A 17,808-nucleotide genomic window follows, 5' to 3' on the forward strand; every position below is an offset into this window, starting at 1 on the left:
TTGTCTTTGTTAATCCTTACTCCAAAAAATTTCAGCCCAGTTATGACAGCCCCCACATCATTGGTGATTACAGTGTCTACCCCCTTCACATGAGAGTTAAGAGTGTCACCATTGAATTGAAGGTTGGTGTAGAATACCTTCACCAAATCTGGGTAAATGTTCTTAGAAAGCTCAAGAACTCTCTTCAGCCTTTACTCCTTTAGAAGACATCTCACCACAGTAAGATTTTGTTGCTTCATCCATGTGAAAGAGACAATTTTTGGAGTGTTAACTATCTTCCTACTAGTTTCATGTAGGTACTTGTCAAACAATTCTGATTCTCCTGAGAACCAACCTTTAAGCTTTCAACCACTCCTTACAACCCTTGTTTTCATTCTCTTAGAGGATGAAGGAGTTGCAACCATAGTTCAGGTAGAGAAAGATGAGCACACTGCAGAAACAAACTTAGAGAAGAGAGAAAAAAAAGGAAGAAAAACATGTTGTTCTTTGTGAAAATAGCAACTAATAGCTTCACATATATAGCCATAACAATTAGTCAAAGTTGACATTTAGTGGGTTGTTTTTAAAACATAAAAGAGAATCAAATTAGAACCATAAAGCAGTTTTTTTTAGTCATAACAGAAAGTAAAGAAAACACATGCTGACCAAACTTTAAAAGCAGTTTTAATTTACAAGATTTAGAGGAATCTGATTCATAAAGAGCAATTATTACAGAGATACTTTGTATTCAAGGATGTAATTAAAGCATTGTTGACCACAAACATCACTGGGTTTGAATAGAAAATCAATTTGAAGAACATTGAATCAAAAACATATTTTACCAGTGCTGACAGAGTTGAAACAATTGGTTGTTTCAAAGAAACAATCAGTTGAATTTCTGCAATTGGTGAAAAAATTTGAGAAAACCAAATTCTTTTAACAACCATTGAATATACAAGCATTCAGGTTTTAAGGCACATAGATTTATATAGAAACAGAAGGAATACAAAGGAAATATAATCCAAAAACAAAATAATGAAAATTCAGAATTGGGAAGAACAAAGAGTTATTCTTCAAGATTTTAAAGTACACATATGAAAGCAGTACATAATATCAGAACAAGGCATTGTCTTGCAAATTTGCTTTCATGAGATCATGATCTTACTGACCCTTCATGTGGAGTTAAAAATCTGCAAAGAAAAGCTTGTTAAATCACAAGATTTATTCCCTTAAAGAACTTGGGACCTTTCATTTTAGATTTAACCTTGGAACCATCAAAATTTCTTGGAATCCATTTAAAGATACCTTTAGGAACAAGAGATTTACAAAACTTGCAAAATCTAACTGAATGACCTCTCTTCATACAGTAAAAACATGTAACAACCGGTTGTTTCGTTCTTTTAATCGGTTGTTTTTCTGACACTGATGAAAAAGGTTTTGAAATTCCATTCTCTTTGCTTTGTGGATAAAATCCTAAGCTTACTTTTCCAAAGACACAATTTTGAGATGCAAGAACATTCTCAAAGTTGGATTTTCCAGTTGTAAGCTTATCCACAGTTTTCAAAAGGTAGTGAATCTTTCTTTCAAGATTTTCACAATTTTCACAAAACTTTGAGTTACACATGCAAGTAGAGTTCTTGTAAATCAAATCTTGGTTCTCAAAATAAACTTTAGATTTTTCCAACACAAGTTTGCTTCTTCATCTTCTGAAGAGCTAGAGGAGGATATCTCATTATCATCCCATGTTATATATGCCTTCTTGGTTTTTCCTCTTCTTTCACTTTTGAAATTATCTTTTTCCTTGCTCTCATTATTGGGGCACTCAGCTTTGATGTGACCCTGTTCACCATAACCATAACAAGTATATTTGTTAAGATTAAAGTCATTTGGCTTCTTAAAACTGTACCTCTTTGAAGCTTGGCCTTTAATCTTTTTCAAGAATTTGCTAAACTTTCTTGACAGCAAGTTCATGGTATCTTCATCACTATCACTTGAGTCTTGTTCCTTTTTCTGGTTGCCAACTTTAAGTGCAATACCCTTGCTGTGTTTGTCGTCACTTTCTTGGACAACCAACCTATTCATCTCAAGCTCATCCTCCCTTAGTTTACCAAACAAAGAAGCAACTGTCATGGATGTTAAGTCCTTTGACTTTGAAATGGCAGTGACCTTTGGCTGCCATGTCCTATCAAGACACTTCAAGATCTTGATGTTTAACTCCTATTTGTCAAAGTTCTTTCCAAGGCTCATCAAATGGTTCACAATGTGGGAAAACCATTTCTGCGCATCACAAATTGTCTCCCTTTTCTGTGTTATGAAAATCTCATACTCTTGGATGAGAGCATGCTTCCTTGCCCTCATAACATGATTTTTTCCTTCATGTGTGACTTCAAGGATGTCTCTCATCTCCTTTGCTGAAGTGCATTGTGATACCCTGAAAAACTCATCACAACTCAAAGCAGAGGTTATTATGTTTTTAGCAATCCAATCAAATTTTGCTTTCTTGCTTTCAGCCTCAGTCCATTCAGATGAAGGCTTATCAATTAAGACATAATCTCTTTTAACTTGAGGAATAAAGGGACCATTTTCAATTGTTTCCCGAATACCTTTATTTGTCGAAGGCATAAAGATCTTCATCTTTACTTTCCAAAACTGGTAATTTACACCACAAAACAGTGGTGGTCTGTTTATGGAACCACCTTCCCCAAAAGGTAATTTGTCATCCATTAAAGCAGTTTTCAGAAAAATAGAACTTAAGTATTTTCCAAGAACCTAGCTCTGATACAAATTGTTATAATTCATGGCTTAAACAAGAGGGGGTTGAATTGTTTGTCAAAATATTTTCTCAAAGATTGAATAAGAATGAAGCTTTTATCAACAATCACAAAAAAACCAATTAAGGAAGCCAATCAAAAAATGTAAAAGAATCTGTTTGCAGAATTTCAATCGGTTGAAACTTCGTCTTAATCGGTTGTTTATGGCAGTAGCAAAAACAGAATTAAATCAAACAGTTTATAAGGAGATTACTCAGCCAATTTATATTGGTTCACTCAACCTTGAGCTACATCCAGTTCCCAGAACAACCATTGGTTCCACTAGTAACCAATCCCAGATTACAATACACACAATCACAAAGAGCTGATCTTGATACCACAAGAACCACTCACCCTCTTTGCTAAACACACACCCTTAGCCAGAACATCCTCTGACTTTACAGGTTTTCACACACTTCAAAAGTTTATAAAAGGACAAATACAAGAATCATGAAAGGAACATATTACACATGAATTTACAAGAATCAAAGGGCTCCGAAGATCAACCCTTGAACCAGTGCACAACTATTTAGAAATCTTGCAAAACTTGACTTGAATCTCTTATAAAAAAATGATTTCAATCTCATTGTAAATGTGTTTACATGTTATATTTGAATTCAAAACAGAAGCCATACTTATATCTCTTAAAACTAGCCGTTCTAGGCAGTCAATCATGAGCCAAAACAGTTTTGATCCAACTGAAAACAAATCCAATAGGTTTTTGAAAAGCTAGTATGAAATGTCACAATCAACCGGTTGAAAAGTCATTTTAACCAGTTGAATTGGTTAGTCAGTTATTTAACCTAGTGAAAAACAAGTTTAAAACCTTCAAACAAGCTAAGTGACAAACAACCGATTATTTTATGGTTTCAACCGGTTGTTTTTCTCTTTGGTTAGAAAAATACTTTTCTCTTTTAAAATAGATTGAGCTAGCTTGTGCAAGGGACTATGAATGATCTTTACAAGAATTCTAAAGAACGTAGACTAAGCTCAAACGAAAAGCAGCATAGCTTCAACCTTCGTCATAAATTTGAAACATCAAAGCTCCCATGTTCTACACCTTGCCCTCTAGTCAAAGCATTAGCATAAAACTCACACACTACCTCTGGTTAATACTTTGTCAAAGGCTCTGCCAATCTCATCCAATTTCTTCTTTGCCACCTATCTAAAAATAAATCATATTTTTCTCGTTCCAACTCTAGTCATCTTTCCATGATAAAAGTCGAATTCTTAATCTCTTCATATCTTTATTTCTTTTCCCTATCACCGGACCAATTCCTTGTTGGAGGTTCGAGAGAATTGGAGTCAATCCTAACTCTTTTTCCTTTTGCTGTTTGTGTTGTAGTGCTCTTTGCATAGCCCATTCTTTTCAGTAAACACTATAATTATCATAAAAACCTTCAAACACATCACTTTGTCATAGATAAACGTCATGAGAAGAAAAAATCACCATTTAAATTCAACTCTCATATTGTTGCAATAAAATACTATTACATGCCAAGGATATGCACCAAAATTTTAAACCAATTCATAGAATTTGCAAAAATCTTTCATATAACACTACAAAAAAACGTGTATAATGCGGCGGTTATTTTTGCAAAAACTGACGTTTTTAACTGCCGTATTATACGTCTGTGGCGGTACCGCGTATCGCCAGAATTCTTGCCGCCACAAGACGCCATATTATGCATTGTATAAAGTGGCAGTTTTAAACGTGTAATTGACGTCAGTTATAAATGTCGTAATTTAAAAACTAGGTAAATCAATTCTAATGTAAATAGTGACATTTTTAACCGCCACTTAATACAAGATAGTATGACATTTATAATACACCTTATAATTGTTATAATTCGAATATTAAATATTTAATTTTATTTTTAATATTTTTAATAATTTATTTAATTCTATTTTATAATTTGATTTCATAATATTAATTAATTTCATATTATAATTAAACTTCAGTACACAGTTATGTTTCATAATATAATTAAATTATAACATAAACTAATTTCATAATAATATTGTACTTCATAATATAATTAAAATTGATAAATATAATAATCAAAATATGACTTTGAGAGAACAAAGTTGATAATGTCAAACTAATCCAAACAACAAGTAAATTAAATTGTCAAAATATAAATTGTTTCACGTTCTAAACATAATACAACTAAACTCCCAATCCTAATTTCTCTTACTGCCTCGACTTGATCTTATATTATGGTTTGGTGATAAAGCACCACTTCCAACATCCTGTGCCTGGAATAAGTTAAAATATATTTAGAGTTAATTGACAATTTTTAAAATATAAATGAAAACAATATTATAATCAAAGACACTATATGGATGAGTAATGTGGCAAGATTAGACCCTTGCATGATAATCAAATAGACTAAAATTATAAGAATCAATGAAAAATAAATGTATAAAAGATGTTGCACATATATGCTATTCACACAAGTTAAGAGAAGTAAGGCAGTGGTAGTTTGGACCTGGAAGTTGTGTACAATAAAATGTTATTATGCGAAGAACTTGAGAAGCCTGCGGTACACAATGTGCAAAGGTTAGATCAAGGTAGCTAGTGCATTAATACATATAAAATAGTACTTAAAAGTAATATGGCCAACCTGCATTTATAGTATTGACTCATCCTAATTCATCAATCTATCACGCTAAGAACTCATCTATTCAATTAATATTCCCAAAAGATTAAACAATACTTTAATGAATAAATCAAATATTTGTTTATGCTTACATAGCAAAATCAAGCAACCTTTAGCTTATTTGGGATTTCAAATGGAGCATAAATCTGCATCCAACATTACAAATATTCATACACAAACAATACAAATGGATTATAGAGTTAAATTTTAACATTTTTAAGCTTGTCACTCAAGCATCACCCAGAATATAGTATAGGCATACAACCAAGAGCATTTAAGTAGCAGTTTAATAACAAGATAGATAACAACTGAAGCAATACATACAATAACTATATACCTGAATGTTCTTAACAGTAGAAGTGACGTCTTTGCCTTCATTATGATCAACTATAGCCCTGCAATTCATTTTACAGAAAAATAAATGCATAAGTTGTTTGGCCAGGTGAGAAGAATATTAATAGACTCATGAGATAAGTGTTTTGGGATGGGAAATAGATTCATTCTTTCCATGTATAAATAACTGCTAATTCAAGTAGAAAATGTAAGTAAGTTTTATTTCCAGACTTGCAGACTACAAAATGCTTCAAAGCATTTGGATGAACACCTTGAGGAATATTTATTTTATCAATATTCCATTCCAATCAATTTTGTTCCCAATTTTCATAGAGAACCCGATCCCAATAAAAAGGCTTAAGAAAAATAGAAAATGAAAGTACTATATATAATCAATATTATGTCTCAAATAAAAAATGAAAAAAAAAACTAGAAACAAAATAACAAAAAGGACACCCAGGGACCACAATTTTAATAAGAGCAAGTAAGCTTTTGATAAAAAAAGGATTTATCATTAATTTGATAGTAGTGGACGAATTCATAAGAAAAATGAAAGTGGCATAACTATAGAGTACAAACCTTGAAAGAAAGGTGGTTTCCTTCCTTTCTAAAGTTTGTAACGGAGGGTTTTTAGTTATAAAAAAATAATAGATATTAAAAATTATTAGTTGGAATGTAAAAGTTTGAAGAAATAGGGAGACCCAAAAATAATGAAACTTGATAGAATTCAAAGTAAGCAAGAATGGAGTTTTGACAATTCACTTAATCATCAATAATTATGAAAACAACTAACCCTTCTTATAATCTTTCTAAAGCCTTAATCATTAACATGAATTTCTAGCATTTGAAGTAAGCCCCCAAATAACTTATTTCAGTTAAAAAATTCTGTAAAGAACTCATCCAGATAGGAACAACATGCTTTATAAGTGCTCGTTGAAATGGATAACTCCAACTAAATTAAAAATAAGTCCATCAAATAGAATCATAAATGCAGTAATAAAAAAATTTAAGAAAAAGTGAGAAACCATTAGTTTGGTTCATGATAAAGATCAATAGCATTGACGGAACCACGCTAAATTGATTACTTTACAGCCAAAATCAATTATTGTCGGTGATGATGGATGAACAGGATACCACAGTTAAGATATTTCCAAATTGAACAACAAAAACATGAAAACTTTGAACTAATTGTTTACTCCATTTCTCGCTCCCGTTAACAACAAAACGAAATTCCCAATTCACAGTGATTTTAATTTTATAATGAAACAAGAAATATAAATAATTACAGAGAAGCAAAATATCATCAAACATGTGTACACACAGAATCATATTGTCAACGACGTACCGGGTTACGAGAACAATTTTTCGGTGAGAATGATTGCGAGAAGAACGATTGCGGTGAGTGAGGTTTTACGAAACACAACTGTGAAGGGAACGGTTGCAGTGAGAATGAGGGTGAGGGTTTACGAAATGGGGCTGGGAGAGGAACGATTGTGATGAGGTTGAGAGAGAGGGTTTACGAAATAGGGCTGAGAAGGGTCAGAGTGAGGGTTTACAGGATCATTGAATGAGGAACGTGAAGATTGAGAGGTACATTTCCAAGAGTAAAACTGGTTTATTTTCGAAGACTGAAAGAGGGGAAAACGAAAACAAAAAACTTTGGGAAATAAGGTTATGGAGGGAACGAAAAGTGGGATAAAATTTATTTCGAAGGTTATGACGGTTCTAAATGCCACATTTCGAAGGAACATTATGTCACCTACGAAACTGTCGTATTATACAGCTAATTGTGGCGGTTTTTAATAACTGTCATATTAAAACCGCCACTTTATACACGATTTTTTGTAGTGTAAGTATTTTATCAAACACTTAGTGAGAATCCCTAAAAATTAATTTAATGTGTAAATGGTACCTAACTAACCATCCAAAATCATCAAAAACATTCAATGAACACTCACCAATTAATATATAATCAAAATTTTCCACAAATTTTGGATAATAACAATAAATCCTAAAACCCCTAAACTACCAAAAATGCAATCAAGAATAATATTCTATAGTCCTAAATAGAAATTAAAGCACAAAGTACGGGTAAGAACACTCACATGGCAAAGATTAAGAAAGAAATTTCGAATTGGAAGAGTAAAACTTGAATATTTATCACTAGGGCAGAGAGAAAAATTGCAGTTAGGGTTTTGAGAAAACACACTAGTTTGAAATTTGAAAAAAAAGGCTCTTTCTCGTGTTTTTAAAAATGCTGGCAGTGAAACTCATTTAAGCGTGTAATTGTTGCTTAAGCGAGGCTAACATGATACCTATGTAAGTGAAATCTAGCCAAGGCGAGATTACAACAAAGAGCACCATTTTTAAAACACTTGGTTCACTCAGGTGAGTTGTATCTTGCTTAGGCGAGTTTCTCTACACCAAAATTCCAATTTTTTAAAAATAATATGGAACTTATGAAATAGTACCAAAGCTAAAAATAAAGTAAAAAAATAAACAATAATCTAAAAAAACATATTGGGTTGCCTTCTAGACAATGCTTGTTTAACATCAAATAACTTGATGCATGTTTCAATCACAATGGATAAGCCTTTTGTTACAACATTTTCCTGGTTACAACTTTAATTCATTTGGAGTATGGATTTTGAAGCTCAGTAGTTCCATCAGTCCTAATTTCCTTGATAACCCACAAAATTGCCCATTTTATCTTTAACCTTCTAGGTAGGAGTTTTAACTTATAGCTACTAAACATAATAGGTTGACTAGGTTTAAAGTCATCTTTCATTATAATTGCATCCTGGTGGACTTTGTCTTCCTCCTTCATGCATGATGCATATAACTAATTAGTAGTGAGTTCCTTTTCCACACATTCATGTACAGGCTTTTTCTTCTCTTCAATTGTTTGTGGAGTACAATGATGTATAACTTTCTCTAAAATATTTGAAGGGTGCAACTGCTTTTTAGTTCCAGGAAAGGCTTCCTTTGATGCATATGTTCTTATACAATCTTTCCTATTATTAGAATGTTGCAAAACCTCAAAAACATTGAAATCACCTCATAATCTTGAGCTCTCACCTTAAGTTTTCCTCCATCAACATTAATAATAACCTTATCAATTTTCATGAAAGGTTTGTCTAGTATCAGAAAAACCTCCTGTTGAATCAAGTGTGTTCAAGCTTTGAAGAATCCAAACCCCTTGAAGGTTGATGAAAGGCTGGATGTGCTTGTTGTTGCTGAGCTGTCTTTAGATAGGATCTGGGGTAGATTTTATGTGTAAATCCATTCTTGATTGAATCCAAAGCATAAGCATTCTCAAACCTTTTAATTGAAAAGTGTTTTTCAAACTAAGTGAAAAACAACCTGTTGTTTTGTCGAATCAACCAATTGTTTTATACTTAGGTGTTTTTAGAAAGGTTGAAAACTGTTTTTGATGGTTGGCTTGCTGTCAAACCAAAACAACCGATTGATTCGAGCATTCAACCAATTGTTTGTTTTGGGACCATAACAGAAAACTGTTTTGTGCTTTGACTGAGCATTAAATGATTTTATAACAGATTACGCTCCAGTTTTAAATGCTTTGACCAGGCTTTGAATGCAATAAATAGTTTGTTCAGATTATGTAACAAACAACTGAGATTTGATAAAAGAAAAACAGATTTGAGTTTTTCACAGTTTTTTCTTTTTAAAGAGTTAGAGATTGCTTTGAGTTTGCTTGGATCAAAGAGAGTGTGATATAGGATTTTCATCTTGTATTGATTTCAAATCTTTTCTGTAACAAGTGTAATCCTTTGTACTTTGAAGAAACTGTGTGTGAAGCTGAGAAGTGCTGTGTGTTCTTGAGGTTGTCAAGATCAACATTCTTAGTGGTGTTGTGCTGAGCCAAAGGAAGTGTGTGTCTTGAGGGGATCAAGGTCACTTCTTTGGTGGTGTTGTAAGTAATCTAGGGTTGATTGCTTAGTGGATTCCCCAGGGGTTTCTGGGAAAACTGGATGTAGCTCTTGGTTAAGAGTGAACAAGTATAAACCTGTGTGTTCAATTTCTCTATCATTTAACTCTTTAATTTCAGTTTGTATTTGTAAATTGGTATAAATAATCGATTCTTTCTGCGAAACAACCGATTGTTTTTCTGGTGCTGTGCTTATTTGCTTTGTGTTTTGGCAAACTGATTTCTTAATCAAGTGTTTCTCGAAGTAATTTCATTCTAGACTTAAAAGTTTGCAAAAATCCTCTTTAAACCATTCACCCCCCCTAGTTTAAAGCCATACATTCTTACAATTGGTATCAGAGCTTGGTCCTTGAAAGTTAATCAAGTTTGATCCGAAAATCTTTTTCTATGACTGAAAAACTATCTTTTGAGGAAGGTGCTTCAATCTACAAACCACCTTTATTCTGTGGATTGAATTACAAGTATTGGGAGGCTAGAATGAAAATCTTTATGGAATCTATTGATCAAGGAATTTGGGATTCAATCGAGAATGGTCTTTTCATTCCAAAGTTTAAAAATAATGGTTCTTTTATTGCAAAACTTTGGTCCCAATGGACCAATGAAGAATGTAAGATGGCCAAGCTTGATTGTACTGCTCAAAACATAATAGCTTATGCACTAGATATTAATGAGTTTTTTCAGGATATCAAAATGCAAAACTACTAAAGAAATGTGGGACACACTCAAAGCTACTCATGGGAACATCAATGAAACAAAGGAAGTAAGGTCAAGAAGTCAAGCACGAAGGAAAAGAAGGCAAAACATAAAAGGCCTCAACCTCTGCTTTATGGCCAAAAAGGAAGATGACTCAAGTAGTGTAAGTTCCTCTAACTCTGAAAATTACAGTCAATTGCTTCGAGCCTTTCAAGAAACACATGAAGAAGCCAACCGATTGGCCCTCTTGAGCAATCGGTTAAAGGGAATGAATAGCTGGCTTGAAAACAGAGTCAAAACACTGGAAGAGGAATTGGAAAATTCAAAAACAGATTTTGAAAACCTTGAAATAGTTTACAAAAACTCCTTTTGCAAGTGTGATACTCTTATTTGTGAAAATTGCGAAAATCTTGAAAAGAAAGTCCATTATCTTGTTAAAACTGTGGACAAGCTTTCTAAAGGTCAATCCAACTTTGAGAATGTCTTGGCATCTCAAAACTGTGTTTTTGGAAAAACTGGATTGGGTTTTAACCCACAGAACAAGCAAGATAGATTTTCAAAGTCATTTTCGAAACTGCCAGAAAAACAACCGATTGGACTATCGAAACAACTGATTGTTAAATGCTTCTATTGCATGAAAAGAGGCCATTCTGTCAGATTCTGTAAAATCAGAAAATATGTTGTTCCTAGGGGCTTTATGAAGTGGATTCCTAAGTGTTGTAAAGGTTCAAATGATGAATGTAAACCAAATGGACCCACATTCATAAGGGGACCAAATCTTTGTACATGAAAATCTTCTTTGTAGGAAAACTTGGAGGAGAGCAAGCAACAATGGTACCTAGACAGTGAGTGCTCCAAGCACATGACTGGGGACAAATCAAAGTTTCTAAGCATCTCCTTTAAGCAAGAATGACACGTTACCTATGGGGACAACAACAAGGGGAGGATTCTTGGGAGAGGATCCATAGGAGACAAAGATATTTTGGTCATCCATGATGTTCTCTATGTAGAAGGATTAAAGCACAATCTGCTGAGCATTAGTCAATTGTGTGACAAGGAATATCAGGTTATCTTCAAAACAAACACATGTGAAATCTGTCTCCCCAACACTAAAGAGGTAATGTTGATAGGTAAGAGAATCAATAATGTTTATCTTCTAGATATCACCATGTTCAATTGATTGTCTTCTATCCAAGCAAGATGAGTCTTGGCTTTGGCATAGAAGAATTACCCACATTCACATGAATCACTTGAACAAGTTAATTTCAAGAGATCTTGTGATTGGGCTACCAAAGCTCAAATTTAAGAAAGATCATATTTGTGAAGCTTGCCAAAAGGGAAAATAAGCGAAAAGTTCTTTTAAAATAAAAAATGTTGTTTCTTCTTTAAAACCTCTTGAGCTACTTCACATGGATCTTTTTGGACCTTCAAGAACCATGAGCCTTGGTGGAAATTACTATGCTCTTGTTATTGTGGATGATTTTTCTTGGTTCACTTGGACTTTCTTCTTGGAATCAAAAAGTGATGCCTTTTCTGCATTCAAGAAGCTTGCAAGAAGATTGCAAAATACAAAGAACAGCAACATAGGCTCTATAAGAAGTGATCATGGAAGTGAATTCCAAAATGAAAAGTTCAGCAAGTTCTGTGAAAAGATGGGGATTCTACATAATTTCTCTGCTTCAAGAACTCCACAACAGAATGGTGTGGTAGAGAGGAAGAACAGGTCCCTTGAAGAGCTAGCTAGAACAATGCTAAGTGAATCTTCTCTTCCTAAGTATTTTTGGGCTAATGTAGTTAGCACTTCTTGTTATGTGATGAATAGAGTGCTAATTAGGCCAATTCTGAAGAAGACTCCTTATGAACTCTTCAATGGAAGGAAGCCAAACATCAATCATCTCAGAGTTTTCGGTTGCAGTTGTTTTGTTCTCAACAATGGAAAGGAAAACCTAGGGAAGTTTGATGAAAAAGCTGATCTTGGTATCTTCATAGGCTACTCTTTAACAAGTCATGCATACAGAATCTACAACAAAAGGCTAATGACTGTAGAAGAGTCTGTTCATGTTGTCTTTGATGAGGTGGATCACAAAAGCATTCAAATCCCGAAGAACAGTGTTGAAGAGGATGAGCAGAACATTAGTTTGGAGAAGCTGAACATCAGTGCAGAAAAACAACCGGTTGATTCGCAGAAACAACCGATTGAAATTCTGCAACAAAGTGAGTTGCCCAAACAATGGAGGATTCCTAGAGATCTGTCAGTGGAAAACATCATAGGGCAGATAAAGGAAGGTGTCTCTACACGTAGCTCCATCTCAAACTTCTGCAGGCACACTGCTTTTGTCTCTCAAATTGAACCAAAGTCAATTGATGAAGCTCTCAAGAATGAAAAATGAGTTGAAGCTATGCATGAAGAGCTAAATCAGTTTGCAAGGAATGAGGTATGGTTTCTTGTCCCTAAAACAGCTGAGATAAACATCATAGGTTCGAAGTGGGTATTCAAAAACAAACTGGATGAGGATGGTGTGATCATAAGGAACAAAGCAAGGCTAGTTTCCAAAGGCTACAATCAAGAGGAGGGCATTGATTATGGTGAAACCTTTGCTCCTGTTGCAAGATTGGAGGCTGTGAGGTTACTGCTGGCTTTTGCATGTATGAGTGGTTTTAAACTCTTCCAAATGGATGTCAAGAGTGCTTTTTTGAATGGCTACATCAATGAGGAAGTGTATGTGGATCAACCACCGAGCTTTGAAGATCATCAACATCTCAATCATGTCTTCAAGCTGAAAAAGGAATTATATGGGCTGAAGCAAGCTCCAAGGCACTGGTATGAAAGGCTTAGCAACTTCCTGCGGTCTCATGGCTATGAAAGGGGAATGATAGACAAGACTCTCTTCATCAAAAAGTCAAATTCTGAAATTATCCTTGTGCAAATCTATTAAAAGGTGAGTTTGAAATGTCTATGATGGGAGAATTGTCTTTCTTTCTTGGATTGTAGGTTAAGCAAACAAAGGATGGAATCTTTCTATGCCAATCAAAGTATTGTTAACAGATTCTCAAGAAATTTGAAATGGAGAGTTGCAAGGAAGCAAGCACACCTATGCCATCAAGTTGCTACATGGATGCAGATGCTGCTGGAAAATGGGTAGATCAAACTAAATACAGAGGTTTGATTGGCTCTTTGCTCTATCTAACAGTAAGTAGACCGGACATTATGTTTGCAGTATGTCTTTGTGCAAGATATCAAGCAAATCCTAAGTAGTCACACTTCAAAGCTGCAAAGAGAATTCTGAAATATCTCAAAGGAACATCAATTGTTGGGTTATGGTATCCTTCTCACTCTCCCATTCATTTAATTGGTTATTCAGATTCTGATTTTGCAGGATGCAAGCTAGATAGGAAAACCACAAGTGGCACTTGCCACCTTCTTGGTTCAAGCCTCATCTCATGGCATAGCAAGAAGCAAGCATGTGTAGCTCTCTCTACTGCTAAGGCTGAGTACATAGCTGCTGGAAGCTATTGTGCACAGATTCTATGGCTCAAACAACAACTTGCAGACTTTGGATTGCAAATCAGCAAGGTCCTTTTGATGTGTGACAACACAAGTGCTATCAATCTTACCAAAAATCAGATTCAGCACTAAAAAACTAAGCATATTGAGATACGCCATCAATTCATTAGGGATCATGTAAGCAATGGGCACTGTGAAGTGAAGTTTGTTGAGACTAAACTGCAGTTAGCTGATATCTTCACAAAACCATTACCAAAAGAGAGGTTCTTCTTTCTAAGAAATGAGTTAGGTATCCTTGACCTTCATAATCTTTCCTAAATCTGTTTTAAAAACTGTTAGAGTCTATTTGTGAAGACAAATAGGGGGAGAATTTATTGGTTCTTGTGTATCTTTATCTGAAACTGTTTAAAACTGCTGAAATCTCTGATATCAAAACTGTTTCTGCTTATGCAGATAGAAACAACCGATTGTTTCGTGTAAACAACCGATTGTTTGTCTGGAAATCTGCTTTCAATATGTGAAAATCTAACATGTTGTTGTAGGAAGCTTTGGATTGTATATATGTTGTCTTTGCAGGTACTGCTTCAGATTCAATCAAAACCAACACAAGCAACCAGGGATTTGTCTTCATCAAATAGGGGGAGATTGTTGAATAAAGTGTGTTCAATCTTTGAAGAATCCAAACCCCTTGAAGGTTGATGAAAAGCTGGATGTGCTTGCTGTTGCTGAGCTGTCTTTAGATAGGATTTGGGGTAGATTTTATGTGTGAATCCACTCTTGATTGAATCCAAAGCATAAGCATTTTCAAACCTTTTAATTGAAAAGTGTTTTTCAAACTAAGTGAAAAACAACCTGTGTCGAAACAATCGATTGTTTTATACTTAGGTGTTTTTAGAAAGGTTGTAAACTGTTTTTGATGGTTGACTTGTTGTCTAACCAAAACAATTGATTGATTCGAGCATTCAACCGATTGTTTGTTTTGGGACCATAACAGAAAACTGTTTTGTGCTTTGACTGGGCATTAAATGATTTTATAACAGATTACGCTCCAGTTTTAAATGCTTTGACCATGCTTTGAATGCAATAAATAGTTTGTTCAGATTATGTAACAAACAACTGAGATTTGATAAAAGAAAAACAGATTTGAGTTTTTCACAATTTTTTCTTTTGAAAGAGTTAGAGATTGCTTTGAGTTTGCTTAGATCAAAGAGAGTGTGATATAGGATTTTCATCTTGTATTGATTTCAAATCTTTTCTGTAACAAGTGTAATCCTTTGTACTTTGAAGAAACTGTGTGTGAAGCTGAGAAGTGTTGTGTGTTCTTGAGGTTGTCAAGATCAACATTCTTAGTGGTGTTGTGCTGAGCCAAAGGAAGTGTGTGTCTTGAGGGGATCAAGGTCACTTCTTTGGTGGTGTTGTAAATAATCTAGGGTTGATTGCTTAGTGGATTCCCCAGAGGTTTCTGAGAAGACTGAATGTAGCTTTTGGTTAAGAGTGAACCAGTATAAACCTGTGTGTTCAATTTCTCTATCATTTAACTCTTTAATTTTAGTTTGTATTTGTAAATTGGTATAAACAACCGATGCTTTCTGCGAAACAACCGATTGTTTTTCTGGTGCTGTGCTTATTTGCTTTGTGTTTTGGCAAACTGATTTCTTAATCAAGTGTTTCTTGAAGTAATTTCATTCTAGACTTAAAAGTTTGCAAAAATCCTCTTTAAACCATTCACCCCCCTCTAGTTTAAAGCCATACATTCTTACACTTCCTTCTCTTTTTCTATGGCCATCACAACAAAATCCATAGGACATATGAATTTGTCCACCTTGACAAGAACATCTTCAACCACACCATATGGATACTTAATGGATTTATCAATTAACTATAGTGTCATCCTGGTGGGCTTAACCTGCAAATCATCTATCCTTTTCATCAAATCCAAAGGCACTAAGTTGATATTAGCCCTCAAATCTAGTAAAGCCTTGTCCACATATAAAACACCTATGGTTACTGGGATAGTAAAACTTCCTGGATCCTTGGATTTTAAGGGCAAGGATTTCTAAATAATAGCACTGCAATCGACCTCCAGCTCTATAGTTTCTTCCTCTATGAATCTCCTTTTCTTTGTCAGCAACTCCTTCATGAACTTTGCATATGTCGACATTTGCTTTAAAGCCTCTTCAAATGGAATATTAATATGCAAATTCTTATGTTGAAATATAGAAATTGCTTCTCTTTATCTCTTCTTAAAAGAGCATGAGGATATGGTATATTCCTTATGGGAACATCTCTCTCTTTTTCTTTTTCTCTTTTTCTCTAATTTTTTTCTTTTTTCTTCTTTACCTCCTCACACTCATTTTTCTCTTCCACATTCTCATCTTTTCTCTCTTCATCAGCAACTAAATTATCACTAATCCCCTCTCCTACTACTATACCACTTCTAGTGGTAATTGAATTGCAATGCTCCTTGGGGTTGGTCTGTGTGTTAGCTGAAAATGGACCACTTTATCGATCTACCAACTATTTAGCAATTTGTTCCACCTGTGTTTTTAAATTTCTAATTGAAGCTTAAATATTCTTCTGATTGGACAACGAAGCTTGCATGAATTTCTCCAAGGTATCCTTCAATATTCTCTCCTGAATTGAAGGATAGAATGGTTGTTGTTGAAAAGGGGTTTGCCTGTTAGATGGACCAACATCTTGTTTCTACCCAAAACCTTGGTTCTGATTACTTCTCCAACCTTAAGAAATATTATTCAAATAATTATTGTTGTTGGAGAAACCACCTTGTTTTCCATGATTACTCGTATAATTGACTTATGCTTCAAATGGATTATTTTGATAAGAACGACCATTGAGATTATCACCTCCACAAAAATCACACCTTATTGGTTGAGTATGAGAAGACTGCATTGCTAGTAATTGTTGCGACAATTTAGACATTTGTGAAATCAACAAATTTGTTGTGTCAAAATTTTATTATGAGCCAGAATTGCATTTGAACTATTAAGCTCAAGCAACCCTTTCTTCTAAACAACTTGTCTATCATGTTGGGCTTGATAGTCTATTAATGTCAATGCATCAATAATCTTTGTCGCCTATTCTACATAGATAACCATCATCTTGCAACGTCTAGAAGCATTTTTGTGTCAAATCTAAGGCCATTATGAAAGATGTTCAATTGTACAATATCTTCAAACCCGTGATTTGGGCATTTTCTCAACACCACTTTGAACCTTTCCCATGATTCACAAAAGGCTTCATATGATCCTTGTCCGGACATAGAAATATCAAAATTTGCTTTGATGTAGCGCAATAGTGGAAATAATCTCTATACAAAATTCTCCTCTACATCTTTCCAACTGGTGAGGCTTTGATTTGGATGGGATATGAGTCATTCTTTTGCTTTTCCTAACAATGAAAAAGGAAAAAATGCAAATAAACAGATTCTATATCACCTTATTGAAAGCTCATTGTTCCCACCAACTCATAAAATGTAGATAAATGTGTATACGGATCCTCGTGGTCCATTGTTGTAAATTGATGGATATTGATCAGATTGAGGAATGTTAGTTTCATCTCTAAGGCCTTAGTGGTAGTTGATAAATGCCATAATTTAGTAATATTTCATGCAAAAAGATAGGCACTTTTGGACTTTAATTGTTAAAAAAGTTATAATTCTACCTCTAATTTAGGAATTTGAACCTTTTTACATATTTTTGGATTATTAAATGAATAAAAATGATTTATTCCCATATTTGTGCTAATTTTAGGAATCTAGGGAATGATGGAGATAAAATGGCTAACGGAAAATGGACAAGTTAAAGAAAAGATGAAAAGAAAAATTAGAGCATTGAAAACTCGCCCAAGCAAGATTAC

General features: G+C 34.2%; 1 protein-coding gene across 1 annotated transcript; it reads right to left on the bottom strand.

The window, feature by feature from the left end:
• Positions 1-2,196: 2,196 nt before the first annotated feature.
• Positions 2,197-2,703, bottom strand: LOC137812975 (uncharacterized). Its single transcript, XM_068615241.1, has one exon. The coding sequence runs from the start codon at positions 2,701-2,703 to the stop codon at positions 2,197-2,199; it is 507 nt and encodes a 168-aa protein (XP_068471342.1).
• Between the last annotated feature and the right edge of the window lie 15,105 nt (positions 2,704-17,808).

Source organism: Phaseolus vulgaris, chromosome 10 (assembly GCF_000499845.2).
Source record: "Phaseolus vulgaris cultivar G19833 chromosome 10, P. vulgaris v2.0, whole genome shotgun sequence".
Lineage (NCBI taxonomy): Eukaryota > Viridiplantae > Streptophyta > Magnoliopsida > Fabales > Fabaceae > Phaseolus > Phaseolus vulgaris.

Coding starts and splice junctions, on each gene's coding strand:
- LOC137812975 (XM_068615241.1), bottom strand. CDS start 2,703: ATGGATGACAAATTACCTTTTGGGGAAGGTGGTTCCATAAACAGACCA.